The sequence below is a fragment of the Alexandromys fortis genome, unplaced genomic scaffold, assembly GCF_014885135.2.
Source record: "Alexandromys fortis isolate MF-2015 unplaced genomic scaffold, M_Fortis_MF-2015_v1.1 scaffold_40, whole genome shotgun sequence".
Classification (NCBI taxonomy): domain Eukaryota; kingdom Metazoa; phylum Chordata; class Mammalia; order Rodentia; family Cricetidae; genus Alexandromys; species Alexandromys fortis.
This window is the reverse complement of record NW_026067966.1, coordinates 11,317,763-11,333,463: the sequence shown is the minus strand read 5'-3', so window position 1 is coordinate 11,333,463 and position 15,701 is coordinate 11,317,763. Positions and strand designations below refer to the sequence as shown.

General features: G+C 48.3%; 1 protein-coding gene across 5 annotated transcripts in view; it reads left to right on the top strand.

Moving 5' to 3' along the window:
- Window positions 1–15,701, top strand: part of Nrp2 (neuropilin 2) — a 113,508-nt gene that overhangs the window by 60,634 nt on the left and 37,173 nt on the right. For all 5 annotated transcript variants that reach the window (XM_050154350.1, XM_050154352.1, XM_050154351.1 and 2 more), the window contains exons 9-12: window positions 25–374; window positions 2,861–3,005; window positions 6,830–6,946; window positions 9,618–9,758. In XM_050154350.1, coding sequence (XP_050010307.1) covers window positions 25–374; window positions 2,861–3,005; window positions 6,830–6,946; window positions 9,618–9,758 — 753 coding nt within the window. The remainder of the gene's footprint in view (window positions 1–24; window positions 375–2,860; window positions 3,006–6,829; window positions 6,947–9,617; window positions 9,759–15,701) is intronic.

Sequence of the window (15,701 nt, the reverse complement as noted above, 5' to 3'; positions counted from 1 at the left end):
TGGTCTTTCCCTTGTCTCTCCTAGATGCACCCTGCTCCGACATGCTGGGGATGCTCTCGGGCCTCATCGCTGATACCCAGATCTCCGCCTCCTCCACCCGAGAGTACCTCTGGACTTCCAGTGCTGCCCGCCTGGTTAGCAGCCGTTCTGGCTGGTTCCCGCGGAACCCTCAAGCCCAGCCAGGTGAAGAGTGGCTTCAGGTGGACTTGGGGACACCCAAGACAGTGAAAGGTGTCATCATCCAGGGAGCCCGTGGAGGGGACAGCATCTCTGCCATGGAAGCCAGGGCATTTGTTCGAAAGTTCAAAGTCTCGTACAGCCTAAATGGCAAGGATTGGGAATACATCCAGGATCCCAGGACTCAGCAGCCAAAGGTAGGCCATTCTCAGAGAACTCTAATGCCATTCTAAAGGGAGGTTAAGTAGGGTGCAGGGAGTTAGGGAGCTGATTTCCCATCTAGCAGTCACCATCAAACCCCATCAGCCCAATAAAACAAGTATCAACCAAGAGACTATGATGTGCCAGACCTGGTTTTTAAATTGAACCCCTTCTTAGTAGCTACAATCTTTCTACAAAGTTTATTATTTGGTCATTCACATTTTGGAGATGACAGAACCGAGGCTTATGTTATATCCAAGTCCACACTGTTTACCAGTGCCTGAAACCAAAAACTCAGACTTCAAAACCCAGACACTTAACCAGTGCTCAACACTGCCTGCTTATGAAGTCCGGGGCTCTTCTCCGCATCTTCTGGATAGAGTTTCTTTGAAATGGGCCAGACGTCCCAAGGGGATGTGGTTCTTGGAGGCCAAGCTATAGAAACTGCGAGTTACTTCCAAAAATAACTGTTTTTTTTCTGAATGTTACACTCTTTGAATTTCCTTAGTCTTGATTGCTCAGATCTTTCGCGCCGCTCACCCTGAGTATAAAAGAAAGAAAGAGAATGATGCTGGGCCAGAATTACCAGGCCAGTGCAGCCTACCCCTGCCATGAGAGAAGGGAAGGCTGGCCTTCACCTTAGCACACTAGGAGTCCCAGAAGGAAGAGCACTTCCTGTCTCTTCCCCTTTCCGATTCATCTCCTGGTAGGCTACTTGGTCCTCATTTCTGTAGAAGTACAATATCTTTAACAAGGGAAGGAGTCGTCCCTGTGATAAGCAAGGCTTTACTTTCTGAATGCAGAGGCTAGGGTTAGGTTGGAGGTTTTACAGTACTGATGTGTACTTCCAGCTCACAATTCCAGGGACTTGGAAAGACTTGGGGTTTGGAAACCAGAACCTTCAACCAATAGAGCAGAAACTGGACCACAAGTTCCCTGGTGACAGCTAACCGTGGCTCTTTTTGGGAAAGAAGTGATTTGGGCCAGTTTCAGAGCACGTCCTGCCTAAGGCAGACTATGCATCCTGAGTACCTGCAGATGGCTGATCCCCCAGGCATTCCTGGACATAGCCACCTCAGCACCTGTACTCTTCCTTTGTGAAGGACTCTGATGTGGTTCTAGGTGGAGTTCCCACACAGTTCCAACTTCTCTCAGCAATTTTATGCATTGGCAATCTAGGAGGGGTTTCTTTTGGTAAAATTACTCCTGATAAATGGAGGTCTAGAAGACAGTCTTGGGCCATCAATTTGTAACCAAGAAGATGGTGTTATTACCCTAAAGAGGCAATGGTCATTTATCTTTCAGACTATCAGTGAGTTGGGAACTATTGGTCCCTGGGATCCTTTTGTCCCTATGCTTCTGGGAATTAAACAACCCGTAGGGCCTCATTCATGCAGGCAAGCACGCCACCAGTTGAGCTACATGTTGGAGTTTCCTCTGATTTCTACATCCAGAATAGCCTCAAGACTGCAGGCTGAGATGATCCAGCCTCACAGAATATTCCAGTCAGAACTTGACCATAATCCTAAATTTTCTTTGGGTCCCCATAAGATTATCATGGCCCCCAAATCATCAGGAAGTAGCCTAGAAAACTACGCCCACAATCCCAAAAAGTGGATTATGGATGTTGTCTTTGTTCGGCATGTTGGTTACACGTTGTTATGGACAATGGTTAGAAGAAAAAGCTTAACAAAGGAGACTAGACTCAAGGTCTTGTTTTGAAAAGAAAAAAAGGGAAAATGCCATGGGATAGTTCTTTTGTACACTATAAAGATTTGTCACTCATACTAGTTTAATAAAACACTGATTGGCCAATAGTCAGACAGGAAGTATAGGCAGGGCAACCAGACTAGGAGACTTCTGGGAAGATGAAAGGCAGAGACATAGTTGCCAGCCAGAAACAGAGGAAGCAAGATGAGAATGCCTTACTGAGGAAAGGTACCAAGCCACATGGCTAAACATAGATAAAAATTATGGGTTAATTTCAATTGTAAGAGCTAGTTACTAATAAGCCTGAGCTAATAGGCCAAATAGTGTTGTCATTAATATAGTTTCTGTGTGATTATTTGGGTCTGGGCCAGTGGGGAAACAAAAGCTCAGTCTCCATCTACAGCTATATTCTCATCTCATTCATCAAAGCATTAGAAAAAGAAAACACTTCTTTTAAAAATAAGGCAAGGAATCTGGACTGTTAGACACAGCCATCCCTGCCTTCTGTTCTTCCTGGCCAAGGTCAGCTTAAATCACATTTGGAGCTTAGACCTCAGCTGACTATGGCCACTCTAATGCTCCCCAATTTCCATATTGCAAGGTCCCTCCTGGACTTTCCAAATGAACCAAGACCTTGATTTGACATGAAGTCACGTGGTAATGCTCCAGGAATCAACCAGAAAGCTGACTTCTGGGTTAGCTGTGGTGGTGGGGAGAGGTGAGTGGAGAGGAAACCCTCAGGAGGAAGGCTGAGCAACCTGTCTCCCTACAGCTGTTTGAAGGGAACATGCACTATGACACCCCCGACATCCGAAGGTTCGATCCAGTTCCGGCACAGTATGTGCGGGTGTACCCAGAGAGATGGTCACCAGCAGGCATTGGGATGAGGCTGGAAGTCCTGGGCTGTGACTGGACAGGTAAGGGGGGTTTCTTCTTCATATCTTGCTCACTTGGCCTGATGGTCTTGGCATCCTGGCAGGGGACAGGGCAGTCAGTCTTCACTGCATACCTACTGCTGCATTCTCGGGCCACCTCTGAACTTCGAGAAATCCCTCAAGGGAAGCGTTTTTGTCCTTTGTCGAGGACCACTTCAGTTCCTCAGCATGAGTCTCTAGAAAGACAAGTCTTAACTACCCACCGCCTACCCAAATTCAATTAGACCCCAGCTCTTCAGGCCAGGGACAGTGGCTGTTGATTTAGGAAAGAAAAACCCTCTCATGACAATAAAGTAATCGGTTTATGTCTGAATCTGGCCTCCAGATGTCAGAGACTCAGACTGCATTTTCCTTTCAAAGCTACATTTGTAGATGGCTTGTTTGCTCAGGAGGGACGCTGGTGCAGGGTGTATCTTCCCAGTATGTAACCCTGCTAGGTAACACAGGCTGGGGCAAATGCCCCCATGAATTCTCCCTGTGAGGGTGAGGCCGCAGAGCTCTCACCCTTACCCCTGCTGGTTGCTGAAGGATGGAAGACCCTACCTACCCTTCTGAGTCAGGCCCTACCTTGCCTCTGGCCACTGGCCCTTCTCCTTCCGCAGAGATGGCACAGCCTGGCAAAATGAGCTTTTGGGGAGCCATCTGGAGCTCAGACCCCACCCAGCAGGCATGGCTCTCCTGCTTCTCCTCACCAGGGCCCCAGGTATTCCCATTTTCCTGTCTGCTATACCTGTCACTGGCTCAGGCGACAGGAAGGCGTGAAGGATTAATAAGGGCATGTCAGGGGAGTGCTTTTGGCTCCCGGGGAGAAAAGTGCTGCCTGTGTGCCGGCTGCAAACACACAGGGGAATCCTGTGCAGAGGCGCAGGCCAGGAGTGGGGCCCCAGTTCACCTCTAGGCTTGGAATCCCTACTAGGAGGAAGACTCACTGTCCCCCAGCACCGCACACACACACACACACACACACACACACACACACACACACACACACCTGTAAGGGTAAGGCTAAGCCCCCCAATGCCTGAATGCTTATCACCTTTGCCTCATAGATACTAAAAACCTACCTCAGACACAAACTAGTTTCCTTCACCCAGAATTAAAGCTACAGAGGACCCAGAAACGTCTAGGCTCATAGCTTCCAAACATGTTTGACCATGTGCCTCAAGTTAAGCTGAATTTCCAGTGAAACACCACCTTCATTGACAAGCACGCACATACATGTGCACACGTGGGAAGTTCTCGGATGCCAGAAACAGATTACTAAGCTCAAGTCCTTCCCTGGCAGTAGGGGCAGAACCTAGGACAAATTACTTCCTCTCTTGCCTGGAAAGCGGGGGTGGCACCAGTCCGTCTCGAAGCCCCACAGCTGTCGTGAGGGTGGCAGGAGCATTTAGACTGCTGGCCAACACTGGCAAACCTAATGGAAGGAGTTTCTCTCACACACCAAGCAGTACTCAACCTTACCATGCGAGCCACCCTGATAGACTGCAGCTCCGACTCCTAAAAGGCGCCGTAACCCATTAAACCCATTCCGTGACCTACCGCCCTTTCACAGACTGGGAAACAGTCCCAGGAAGGTCACCCAGCCAGTTGGGAACTAAGTCCCATTTCTCTCTGGCCCCTTCTCTTCTGCCCCATGCCCCTCCCAGACTTATGGCCAGCTGGACGTTTGCTAATGTCCTCCTCCCCTGATTGTCCCTCCAGCCACGACCTGCCCCAGATTGCCCTGGTGACAACCACGGGTTTCCCATTTCAAAGTCCAGCCCTGCTCTCGGAAGATCAGAGTCGAGGCGTGTTAGCTTCTGCCCAGGCTCTGAGTCTTTGAAGTCTCTGACATCTGGTTTTAATTTTGGAGGAACGCTGCTGTTTGGTGGGCAGTTACCTCGGAGCACCCAGTACAAACAGTGGGCACAGAAGCTGTCCCCCGTTTCTTCACTTTCCCTCACACACCCTGCCCTCCGGTCACCTCACCGGCCCTTCACTGCCCCTGGGTTTCACTTTATCTCTCCCCACCAGCTGACCAGTGTCTCCTGAATTAGTTCTTAGTACGTATTCTTCTTGTTTTTAGCATTTCCACCTCTGCCTGCAACTCGTCCTTGTTTCACTTGGAAACAGAAACACTGAAGGGCTTGGCTGAGCGGGTTTGGTAAATAGTTTGACAGGGCTGCTCCACCTGTTAGCCGGTGCGTTTGGGTTTCAAATGATCCCTTCTCTCCCAGCCACCCTTAGTTTGCTTTACAATTGAGTCTGAGATTCGGTGGCGCGGTGACAAACGTGAACTCACGAATTAGGACGCTTCGAGGTTATTTGCTATCTACTTCGAGCAAAAGGCAGACACGGTAGTGGGGAGCACGAGAGGTTACGTGCGTAGTATTTAATAGCAGAAAGGTGGGAAGTCGACCGTGGAAAGTCTTTTCAGCATTTCTACCCTTCCCTCAGCTCCCGACTTTATTAAATAGTATCCTGAAGGGTACCCCACAAAGACACCTAACCACATGCACTAGCGCTAAGGAGCTTGTACAAAGGCAGGGGGAACAATGGCCTCACTTCTTCAGGGCATCTACTTGGAGGAACTCTCGGGTATACTCACCACCTCTGCACAACACACAGGTTTCCAGACCCTCCCGCCCCACCCATGACCTGACTCACAACCTCATTCATTCCCGAAATAGTTGATGAATGAGCGGCCCAGTGAGCCAATAAACAAGTGATCGGATGGGTGTGTGAATCACCTCTGGCCCAGGTGAAAATGGGCGGCCTACAGCATGCTTTGACCTAGTCAGGTTTTTTTTTTTGTGTGTGTGCTCCTATTATAACATTTGTTATAAGTTGCCAGCATTTGGGAGCCTGGAGTTTTTACTAAGGGTTGGTAGGCTTCTCTGGCAGTGGGGGTGGGGGATTTTAGAAGAGCTAGCCAGACTTGTTATCTCTTCTTTGGGCCTCTGTCTTTTGAATCAAGTCTGGTGCCTCGGTGCCCCTTTGCCTGCGGCCACTCTCTGCACTACACCCGACTCTTCCCACCCCAGTCAGCTCCCCTGCAGAACAATAACTGTATCCAGTGGGTGTTTTAACTTGCCATTCCTTGACTAGAAGGTGTAGCCCAAATTACTTCACCTAGCCCGAGTCTCTTTAAATCTATTTTCCCATCTGTCCATGGCCACAAAACACCAACGGAGTCTGGATTTGGGGTTCTTAAGCTGCTATTTTGCTTACAACTTTGGTGACAAGTGCTTCTGATTATTTTATTGTAGGTGGGCCCCACAGGCCAAATTGTTTTATGGAGTTAGTTTTGAGTCCAAATAAATCCTGTCTAGCATGGTGAAAATGTGTTTTGTAAGAAAGCAGAGCCAAGCAGCGAGGCCCACCAGCAGTCATGAAACAGCAGAGTGCTTGGGGCCCATTTCCCATGTAACCTCAATAAGCATAGAGATTTTTCAATTGATTTTGGTGCGCGGCATTTTGATCATGTGCCCTACACCACTTTGGGGTCAGTGTCATCCGCCCCCATGGCTGCCACTACTGTGCTGCCCTTAGAGCCTCCAGGGTGGGGTCAGGAGCATGGCTTCGTGCCCATGCCTGTTGCAGCTTCTCCAGGAGTTCTGGACTGTTGTCGACGGAAGCGACCGTCACGGCTCCACTGACCGTTCCCAAGGGCGAGCTCAGGTTGTGTGCACACCTGTGTGTCTTCCCTTTCCTGCTCACAAGCTCACACCTAGAAAGAAGGTTCTAGTTTCTGGCTTCCTCCCCTGCCGGGTCACAGAACATCCTGCTGGAGCATTTTTCTTTCTCCCTTCCCCCGCACGCAGACTCAAAGCCCACGGTGGAGACACTGGGCCCCACCATAAAGACGGAGGAGACTACCACCCCATATCCCACGGACGAGGATGCCACGGAGTGTGGGGAGAACTGCAGCTTTGAGGACGGTAAGCATGCCCATGCTCCTCACAGTTCACCTGGGGTGGTCTGGGTGTGGACCAGGCAAGAGCTTGACTTACAAGAGGGTTCACGGAGGTGCAAACACTCACAGGCCTGAGGCTGTGGCTGCTAGGAACACTCAGATGTTGTACCAACTAGTATAGCCCTATAGATTTAAACCCGCTGCTAAGAGGAAGGCTCGCATCCTCGCTGTCTTGATGAGTTAAAGTAAAAGCAGCCCCAGCCCAAGAATTAAGAGCAGGAAGAGCTTCACCTGTTAGCTTGTGTCTCAGCCGTATGAAGACCTGGTGCCCTTCGTAGGTGAGGGTCATTTTCCGTGATAGCCAATTTAGTCCACCAATTAACCAGAACCAAGGCACTTCCCTGTGTCTTGCAATAGCCTTGATTTACAAAACTGTAGCAGGATGATTCTGCCAGACTGTGTGTCACATCTCAAAGGCCTGGGACAAAGGCAGGATGTGAGGGACCCTCAGCCAGTTCTCAAAAACCCAAGATGTTAGTGTTTGGATCATCTCTTCGCATGGGAAATCTTTATTCTCCTTTTTGCCTTTGTCTTCCAAACATATCCAAGGTAGATAAAGCCAGTGGTTGGAAGATCTGAAAAGCAGGGGCTGTTTTTATTCCTACTGTTCAGGTCTCCATGTATTAAGGACACTCCGAATAAGTCACAACTTATTACAGCACCTGGCATTCGGGGTTGGACTTTTTAAGTTTGACAAACTCAGTTTACATCAAATTGCTGATTATTATTAAATGTTCATTAAACATAATGAGGAACGGTTAGCAAAGAAGCTTGAGGAGGGACTTAAAGATGTCCTTAGCTGGTGGAGCCAGGGAACCTGCTCACAGCCGGAGGGCAGCATGGGAAACTACCCGGATGGTATGCAGGGCTCCGGAAATTATTCAGTAGGAAGAGTGGGGTGAAAGCCAAAAATTAATGCTGAAACTGTGGGGCTGAAAACTGAGAATCGAATGCATGTGTTTTAGGGAGTGTGCTCTGGTATATTGTATGGGTAGGGGACACTGTTGGTCAGAGTTAGCTGAATACAAAACCTTGACATTTTAATGAACTTGTTTTAGTTTCATAAGGAAAAGTGGAGAATCTTCCAAGACATGTCCAAGACAGAGAGCCGAAAAAGAAACACACGGGTTAACGCATGGTATTAGATTCAGAGTTAGCGTGGCAGGAGCACGGGAATGGGGAGCCTAGCTGAACGGCAATCCAAAGGAAAATTTAAGGGTTCTGCTGCAAAATTTCAGAAGTTTATTTTTAATATAATTTTACCGTTTACAGTGGTTTGTTTGATTTGAGGTTTCTTTGATGGTCCCTCCCTTCTTTTAGTAAAAGATCTTTTTGTGGAATTTAGTTCCTGAGATATAGTATGCATATAAACATTGCAGAGGAATTATGGTATATTGAATTACCCTGTATTTTTGAATGGAAAAATAGACATGTGGAGAAGTTTGGAGAGAAGGAGTGGTGAGGGCTAGAGCCTGACTTTCCCAAGCCACAGGTTGATGTTTCTGTGATGGGTTCCATGTGTTTCCTTTCCACTCCAGCTGACTTTGGCTAAGGGTGGGCCAACATTAAATGTTCCCTCGTGGGCAGGCGGGACACGGTAGGGTCTGCGGGCAATCTGCGTCCTGCTGCTGAGATCAGCAGTACCCTTGCCTCTAAAGCCAAGCATCCTCCACCCCATGGTGGGCAAATTCGTCTCTACCCAGCTGCTGTTGCCTTTAGACCATTCTTAACCTTCCCCGTGGAAATTCTTCTCTGGGAACTTAGGGAGGGAAGTGAGAAGGCCAAAGACCCCCGTCCCCTGGGCTACTAGCATTGCTAACTCTGTTCCTCTGTCCTGGCAAGTATCCAGGTTTGGGCTCCCCTTTTCTCTTTCACCGCCTTTGGACCACCCCTTTATTAATTCCAAGGTTAGCATTAACTCATACTGTGTTTTTAGATCTGGGTGGAACCCCAGAGGAAACCCACTTGGTTCCGCCAACTCTCTAGAGCAGCCAGGGTGAGCTATGGTGGTCACTGTGTCGTGCTACAGACAACATTTTCTTCCCTCTCGGCTCTCAGGGGCTCTGCACGTGTGTTGCGCAGTAACTGGCATGACAGGCCTGAGCCTCCAGCCTAGCAGATTAAAAACTTGCCCCATCCTACTCAGCTCAGGAGATTTCCCGCCTGACAACGCCAAACTATGCCATCCCTCCGGAATAAGGGCTGTGTCTTTGTCTCAGCCAGAAGTTCCCCGGCATTGAGGTCTCCCCATCACTTCTGAGAGCCCGGCTGGCGGGACTTGAGATGATCCTCTCAGGAGCCAGTAGTCCACTGAAGACATTCTTCCCTGGCATCTTAGGGAGTAGCAATTGGTAGACAGAGGAGGCTGATTAGACCCTGAAGCCATTTGGGGGTCTCTTTATAATTGTTTACTTTGGGAACCACTGGCCGACTTGGTTTTCATGCTGGGAAGGATGAGACCAAAGCCTGACCTGAAAGTCAGCAATCGCCAAGATGAGTGAAGTAAATGAGCAAAGGGAACCCCTTCTTTCTGCGCTTCATGTTCAGGCCTTGCCAGCTGTTGAAGGGCGTCGCCGTGGCTGCATGCTGGGCCCCTTTGCTTGCCGGCCTTTTGGTTACTTTTATTCTCCTTTTAGACAAAGATTTACAACTCCCTTCCGGATTCAACTGCAACTTTGATTTCCCCGAGGAGCCCTGCGGTTGGATGTACGATCATGCCAAATGGCTCAGAAGCACCTGGATTGGCAGTGCCAGCCCCAATGACCGAACATTTCCAGGTAAGGCAGCTGAGACATCCTATGAAAGATGGAAGGCCAGCCTTCCGTCATCATCCTGACTCCCTTGCAAGCTTCCTAGCTTCCCACCACAGGGCAGTTTTCCCACAGTCATCCATCCGCTCACGCCTGGCTGGTCGGTGGCTCCTAGCATACTCAGGATTTCAGGCCAGTCTGAAGTTGCTAGAGATAAAGAGAAACCAGGATAACTGAGAGAAGCAGCCTTGGGAGGTTTTTAGGAGATGGTAGGCGTCCTCTAGTGTCCTCTTGTTCCCTCAGCCAGCTCTGGCTACTTCTGTCTCATTAACAGGTGCCTTCTGGAAATGTTTTAACAATAGGCTTTCCAGGGATTGAAACAAAACCCCAAACTTGTATGATAAGGTGCACACACATTCAGTGGTAAAAATACTCTCCCCACAGTTCAGTGGGTCACAAACACAGGGGGTGGGGCTGGGACATGCGATGACAGGGCTCAGGGATTGTATTTTCACTCTACAGATGCAAGAAACCTAAGCTACCTCTGTAGACGAATATACTGAAATGATCAGGAGATGTTGAGTTGATGGTATTTAATATTCTCCTTTTTAATATAATTTAATATAGCTTATGTAATTTTTAATAATGATTATATTTAATTGGCTGGTAAAGTTTCAGAAAATTTAACAAGTGGCGTTCACAAGCCAGTATGTGTTGGTCCAAAACACTCTGATTAGCTTTCAATTTTCATCCACCTCCTGCCTGGCTCTCAGATGCCCATAAACAAGCCTTTGGGAGAAAAGAGGGTTAATTCTGGAAACTTAGCAGGCTAAATGTTGATGAGGTGCACTGGGAAAAGACTAGAAAGTGGGAAGGGGAGGGGCTCCCCTCTTCCTGGCTTCTTCAGAGCTGCCCCCACCCAAGCTCTGATGGTGCCCCCGTCCCTAGGAGTTCAGGAGGAAGGCAGGCTTAGAAGAGCACTTGGGGCCGGTCTTCCACCACAGCCCACACTTGCCTTCCCAGAGGGTTACAGCATCTGCTCTGAAGAAAAACATTTTCCTATTTCAAGTGTTTATCTCTTCAGCCTTTGAGTGCCCGCTCAGAGATTGTATCTGAGGCTCAGCACAGCCTCAGGCACATGAGAGGGAGCACTTACCCCAGTCCCGGCTCCAATCCCCTCCCGGCCTTGCGCTCTGCAATAATGTTTAATTAATATAATGAGCCTCCTGCACGTCGGGAAGAAAAATACTTATTTTTATAACCCAGCCAGGATTTTTCGTTTCATTTCCTCTCCTTTGAGACTGGGTCCAATTAATTGGTGGTTTTCCCCAGCCCCCATCTTTATCTGAATGTAAGGAAGGTGAATGAGGTATGTGTTTGCATGTGTTTATATTTTTGTCTGATGGCGAGATAGGGATTGAGGAGGGGAGGGTTCTAAGGTGCAGCTTGGCTGGGGCACTCTGAATAAGGTTGTACTCATGGAGTCTGTGAGTGGGAGGATTGATCATTTCTTATCCAGGCCCTGCTTTTAGTCCTTTCTAATCCTCTGCCCCCCCCCATACTTCTAAAAAGGTTTCCTCTGGGGGTGTCTGAGGCTAGCCCTAGACTACAATGCCACCAGCAAGCAGGCAGCGGTTCTGTTACCTCCCCTCTGCCATAGCCTGCACCTCTACCCACTTTATTAGACCCCACCCTCACCTCAATACCTGGTCCCTGGACCCTTGCTTCGCTACTGGTTGGGAAATTGTAGTCTTCGTCTTCGTTTTAGCTGATTCATTTCGCCCTGCAGTTGGATAGGGCTTCTGGGAGCAGGCTAAGGAATGGGCACAGTTCCAACCTTTGATGAATAGGATAGATGGGGACAGAAAGAAAAGTAGGGCGACACGGAAGTGCTGGATCTAATGATGAGAAGGAAAACGCTTGTGTTCTCCTGGAGTTTAGGAAAGCGACTTGTGACCCGACCCCAGTAAACAAAGTCACAAGTTTGTTTTTGGAATCCTTCCCTTTATCTTAGGATGGTTAGAACACCCATCTTCTCTGCTTCCGACTGTCCTGCTTACAAAACTCCATATCACACTGTAAGCAGACGATAGAACCCTTTCTAGCAGTGAGAAAGGAAACAGCTGTGCTGGGCTCAGGTCGGGGACGACGCTGATGGGTGCAGAAGGCCTGGCGCCTGTCCCCAAACCTGAGAGCCACAGTGCCACCTGACTGTGCTCTTCCACAAAGAGAGGACAGAGCCATTGTTCTCTGGAAGCACACAATATGCTTCACTTCTTCATAAGAAGGTAAACAGACGCCTTGGCTGAGAGAAGGAAGGACAAGGGAAACGGGGCGGGGCGAGACGGCCATGTTGAAGCACAACACAAGTGTCCATGGAAACTACTTCCATTGCTCAGATGTTTTCTGATGGAGTTGTTTTCTCGCTCTCTTTCCTTTTTCTGCTCCCTTTTAAGCCCGCAGTTAGCTCTGTCCCTTTGCCTAGTGGTAATGGTTGCTCCAGGCTGACAAGACACTCACTGGTTTCATTCCACTGTTTTTGTTTACCAACATCAGTCTTTCAAGCCACTCAGAATTTCTTTTTTTAGCTCTTGTGGCTGAGCTGCCTAGAGTGTTCATACCAATGCCCCTCCCACTGAGGGGGGGGGAATGTGTTCCAAACTCAGTGACCCCCTGGTGGTAGCCTAGGAGCCTGTCCAGCCTCTCTGACAAGTCACTTGCCTTCCCTCTGAAGCTACAATGGCAGCAGCGTGTGCTTAGTAGAACAGACGTATTTTCTACAGACATTCTCTGAGGCTTTGATATAAATTGTTCCAAGAATGATGAGAGAGAGCTGGGTCTATAAGGAAGGATACAAGCACCCCTTGAGGTGATAGGGTGGGCCTGGTATCTAGTTCTCCAGCGTTGGGTAAGGGAGTCCCCGACTGTTTGTGGCTACTTCTATTGTAATTTTAAAGAGTTTCATAATTTTAAAATGGTTTCAGCTGACTCTTAAGTTCTGCCGCGGCACTGGTCCCTTTTCAGGGATGCAGGGCCCACACTGCCCATATGTGGACCACGTTGTCATCCCATACTGGATTAGACAGTACCACTATAGCAATATATTAGGGAGATGAATCTGCCTGCACTGGTTCTTGAAGTGTTGTACTTGGTGGCCGCTATTTTGATTTCCCTATGTACTCCACTCTGTCTCCCTCCGCAGCCATGGGAAATAACCAAGGGGCATAACATTAAGGACTATTTGGGGGTCCCACAGAAATAGTATCCTAAGTCAACAGTCATACCAATAGTATTGATAGTTGTTGTTTCTATGATCATTATTACTGTCAAGAATGAGGTAAGGCCTGGGACTTGTGGTGTTCTCATGTAATCTCAGCTACTTGAGAAACTGAGGCAGGAGGACTGAAAGTTTAAGGTCTGTGTGGGCTGCTGAGTTCAAAACCACCTTAGGTAGTTTTGCAAGACCCTGTCTGAAAAGGAAAAGAAAAAGGAGAGCTGAGGTTGTAGCTCAGTGGCCAGAGTGTTTGCCTCATGTCTGGAAGTGCCTGGGTTCGATTCCCAGCTTCACTGGGGGGGAAGGGGAGCGAGAGGAGAGGAGGTAAGACCATAGATTACAGAATTATCCCGTACAGCTTCCTGGGATCTGGAATGTACGCTCTTTTAAACATTGTTTGACCTTGTGAAGTGGGATTACAATGTTACTTTACTTCACTGACCAAGAGCCATGAAAGCATCTAAAGAAAACAGGCAAAGCCTGCTTGGACTAGAACACCCTTATGAAGCTGTGCCCAGCTCAGGGAAGGAGCCTAGACAACTGTGCCTTTACTTGGGTTCAAAGGAAGCTCAAGTGGGAGTAAGCCAAGAATCGAAACATTCGGGTTTACACTTGTTGGCCGTCCCTCGCTGGGGTTGTTTGGATGCAGATTTGGTTGCTGATAAGCTCCAGCAGAGTGGGGGACCAGAGCTGATGCACCATGTGTGTGCAAGGGAGAGTATAAAGGGAACTGTACCTGAGTGTGGCTGGTACAAGTTCATGCAGAAATCAAAGGAAACAGCGGAAGGATGCGCTCACCGTAAGCTTGAGTTTTGACAGTAAGCTAGCCATGCATTTGAAATTCTGAGTCTAAAAATCTCTCTCTGAGCTCAAAAAAATCAGGTATGAGCTGGCAATTCAGACACTTGAATGGCCTCAGTACAGGGGTTCTCAACCTTCCCAATGCTGCGACCCTTTAATACAGTTTCTCATGTTGTGATGAGCCCCAATCATAAAATTATTTCTTTGTTACTTCATAACTGCAATTTTGCTACTGTTATGAATCGCAGTGTAAATGTCTGATTTGCCACCCTGTGATAGGATCATTCGACCCCCTCCACACAAACGGGTCAAGACCCACAAGTTGAGAACCACTACCTCTGAATGAATTACCTTCAAAGGGGGTTGCTGGAGGACAGAAAACTGGGGCTGTGGACCCATAATAGATTACTAAAGGACAGGGAGAGATGAGCTAAAAATAAACAATAGTCAAGGGATAATTTGAGCTAGACAAGGAAAGACTAGAAACCTCTTGTAAGATGGGAGAAATACATTCCTTGTGTGGAAAAGATGACGAGAGAGAAGCTGCTGTCCCCGTTTCCTGAAAACCACGAAAGACCGACTTGATAAGCAAGCGTCAGAATGAGAACAGAGCTATCTACACAGCAGAACTTTCTGTGGAAGCTGGCACATCCAAAAAAGTGTCTCCAGGTAGCTGCCTGCAAGTACTGGTCAGGCTGAAGACTTAAATGTCTGTGGAATGTTCTATCATAAACCTTGAAAACATCCTGCCGAGTTCATCCAAAGTCAATGTTTCCCTTAACTGCTTGTTAATTTGAGGACCTTAGCAGAGATAGGCTGACCTTGGGAGGCCGGCTGAGGGGCTGACTCATGTTTTAAGTATGACCTATACTAAGAGGCTCCGTCTCCTGCTTCGCCAAATATTCTTTCAGATGGCTGTTCTAGTAGGAGGGCAAGATGCTAGCCAGGAGATGTGTGTGAAGGTCAGATGGCGTGTTTGGCTTTGCGATAGCCAGGAGGATCAAGCTGGTGATTTATTCTGGGGTTTGTTAAAGGGGAGTAGACACAATTAAATTCATTGCAATTGGCGCAGCCTCAGTCACGTGGCCATAGGACACTTAAGCAGCTGAAGCCAGATGGGGTCATAAATCGCCAGGTGAAATATCAAGCGACCCTTCTTGAGACAGCGTCGGGAGAAATGCCTGAATGACTGACCTCTGCACTTCCTCGCTGCCCTTTTGAACTTGTGTTGTTCATTCCCATGTGGTCGCTTGCTCTGTGTCGTTAGGGACAACTGAGTCAGGAATGCAGCAAATGCCTCCCGAATATGTCCTTCGGGATGACAGGAACTGTATCTTGGGGACCTTATTTCTTCCTTCTCTTTTGATAACTGAGTGCACTTCCTTTCCATTGTCTTTCTGTTGGATGCTATCCATTGCCAGTTTCCTAGCCATCAAACACAGAGCGAGAAGGGAACTTCCGGCAGGCAGGGTCGGGTCCTAGCTAGCCACTTGTCATATTAGAGCAAATTCTTGACAGTTCAAAGGGTTCTCCCTAATGACCAAGGCAAGTCATAAAGCAATCCTGTCCCCCTGCCATGCCAACCTTTCTTTCTACCAGGTAACTGCCAGCTTCTGGGAACTTTCTTGGTGTCTAGCAGTAGAGTAGGCCACAAACTGGAATATTTCAGAACGGTCTTCACTTTGAGAATGCATGAGTGTCAGAACTGAATGAGAGATGAAGCATTTAACTCCAAAGAGGGGGTCAATGGAGACCCATGAAGACCCAGAGAGCAGACGTTAAAAGGGGCTAGGGTTGTGCTTCCTGGAGAAGCACAGACTAAAGGTGTTAATTCTCTCTCTCTCTCTCTCTCTCTCTCTCTCTCTCTCTCTCTCTCTCTCTCTCTCTCTCTCTCT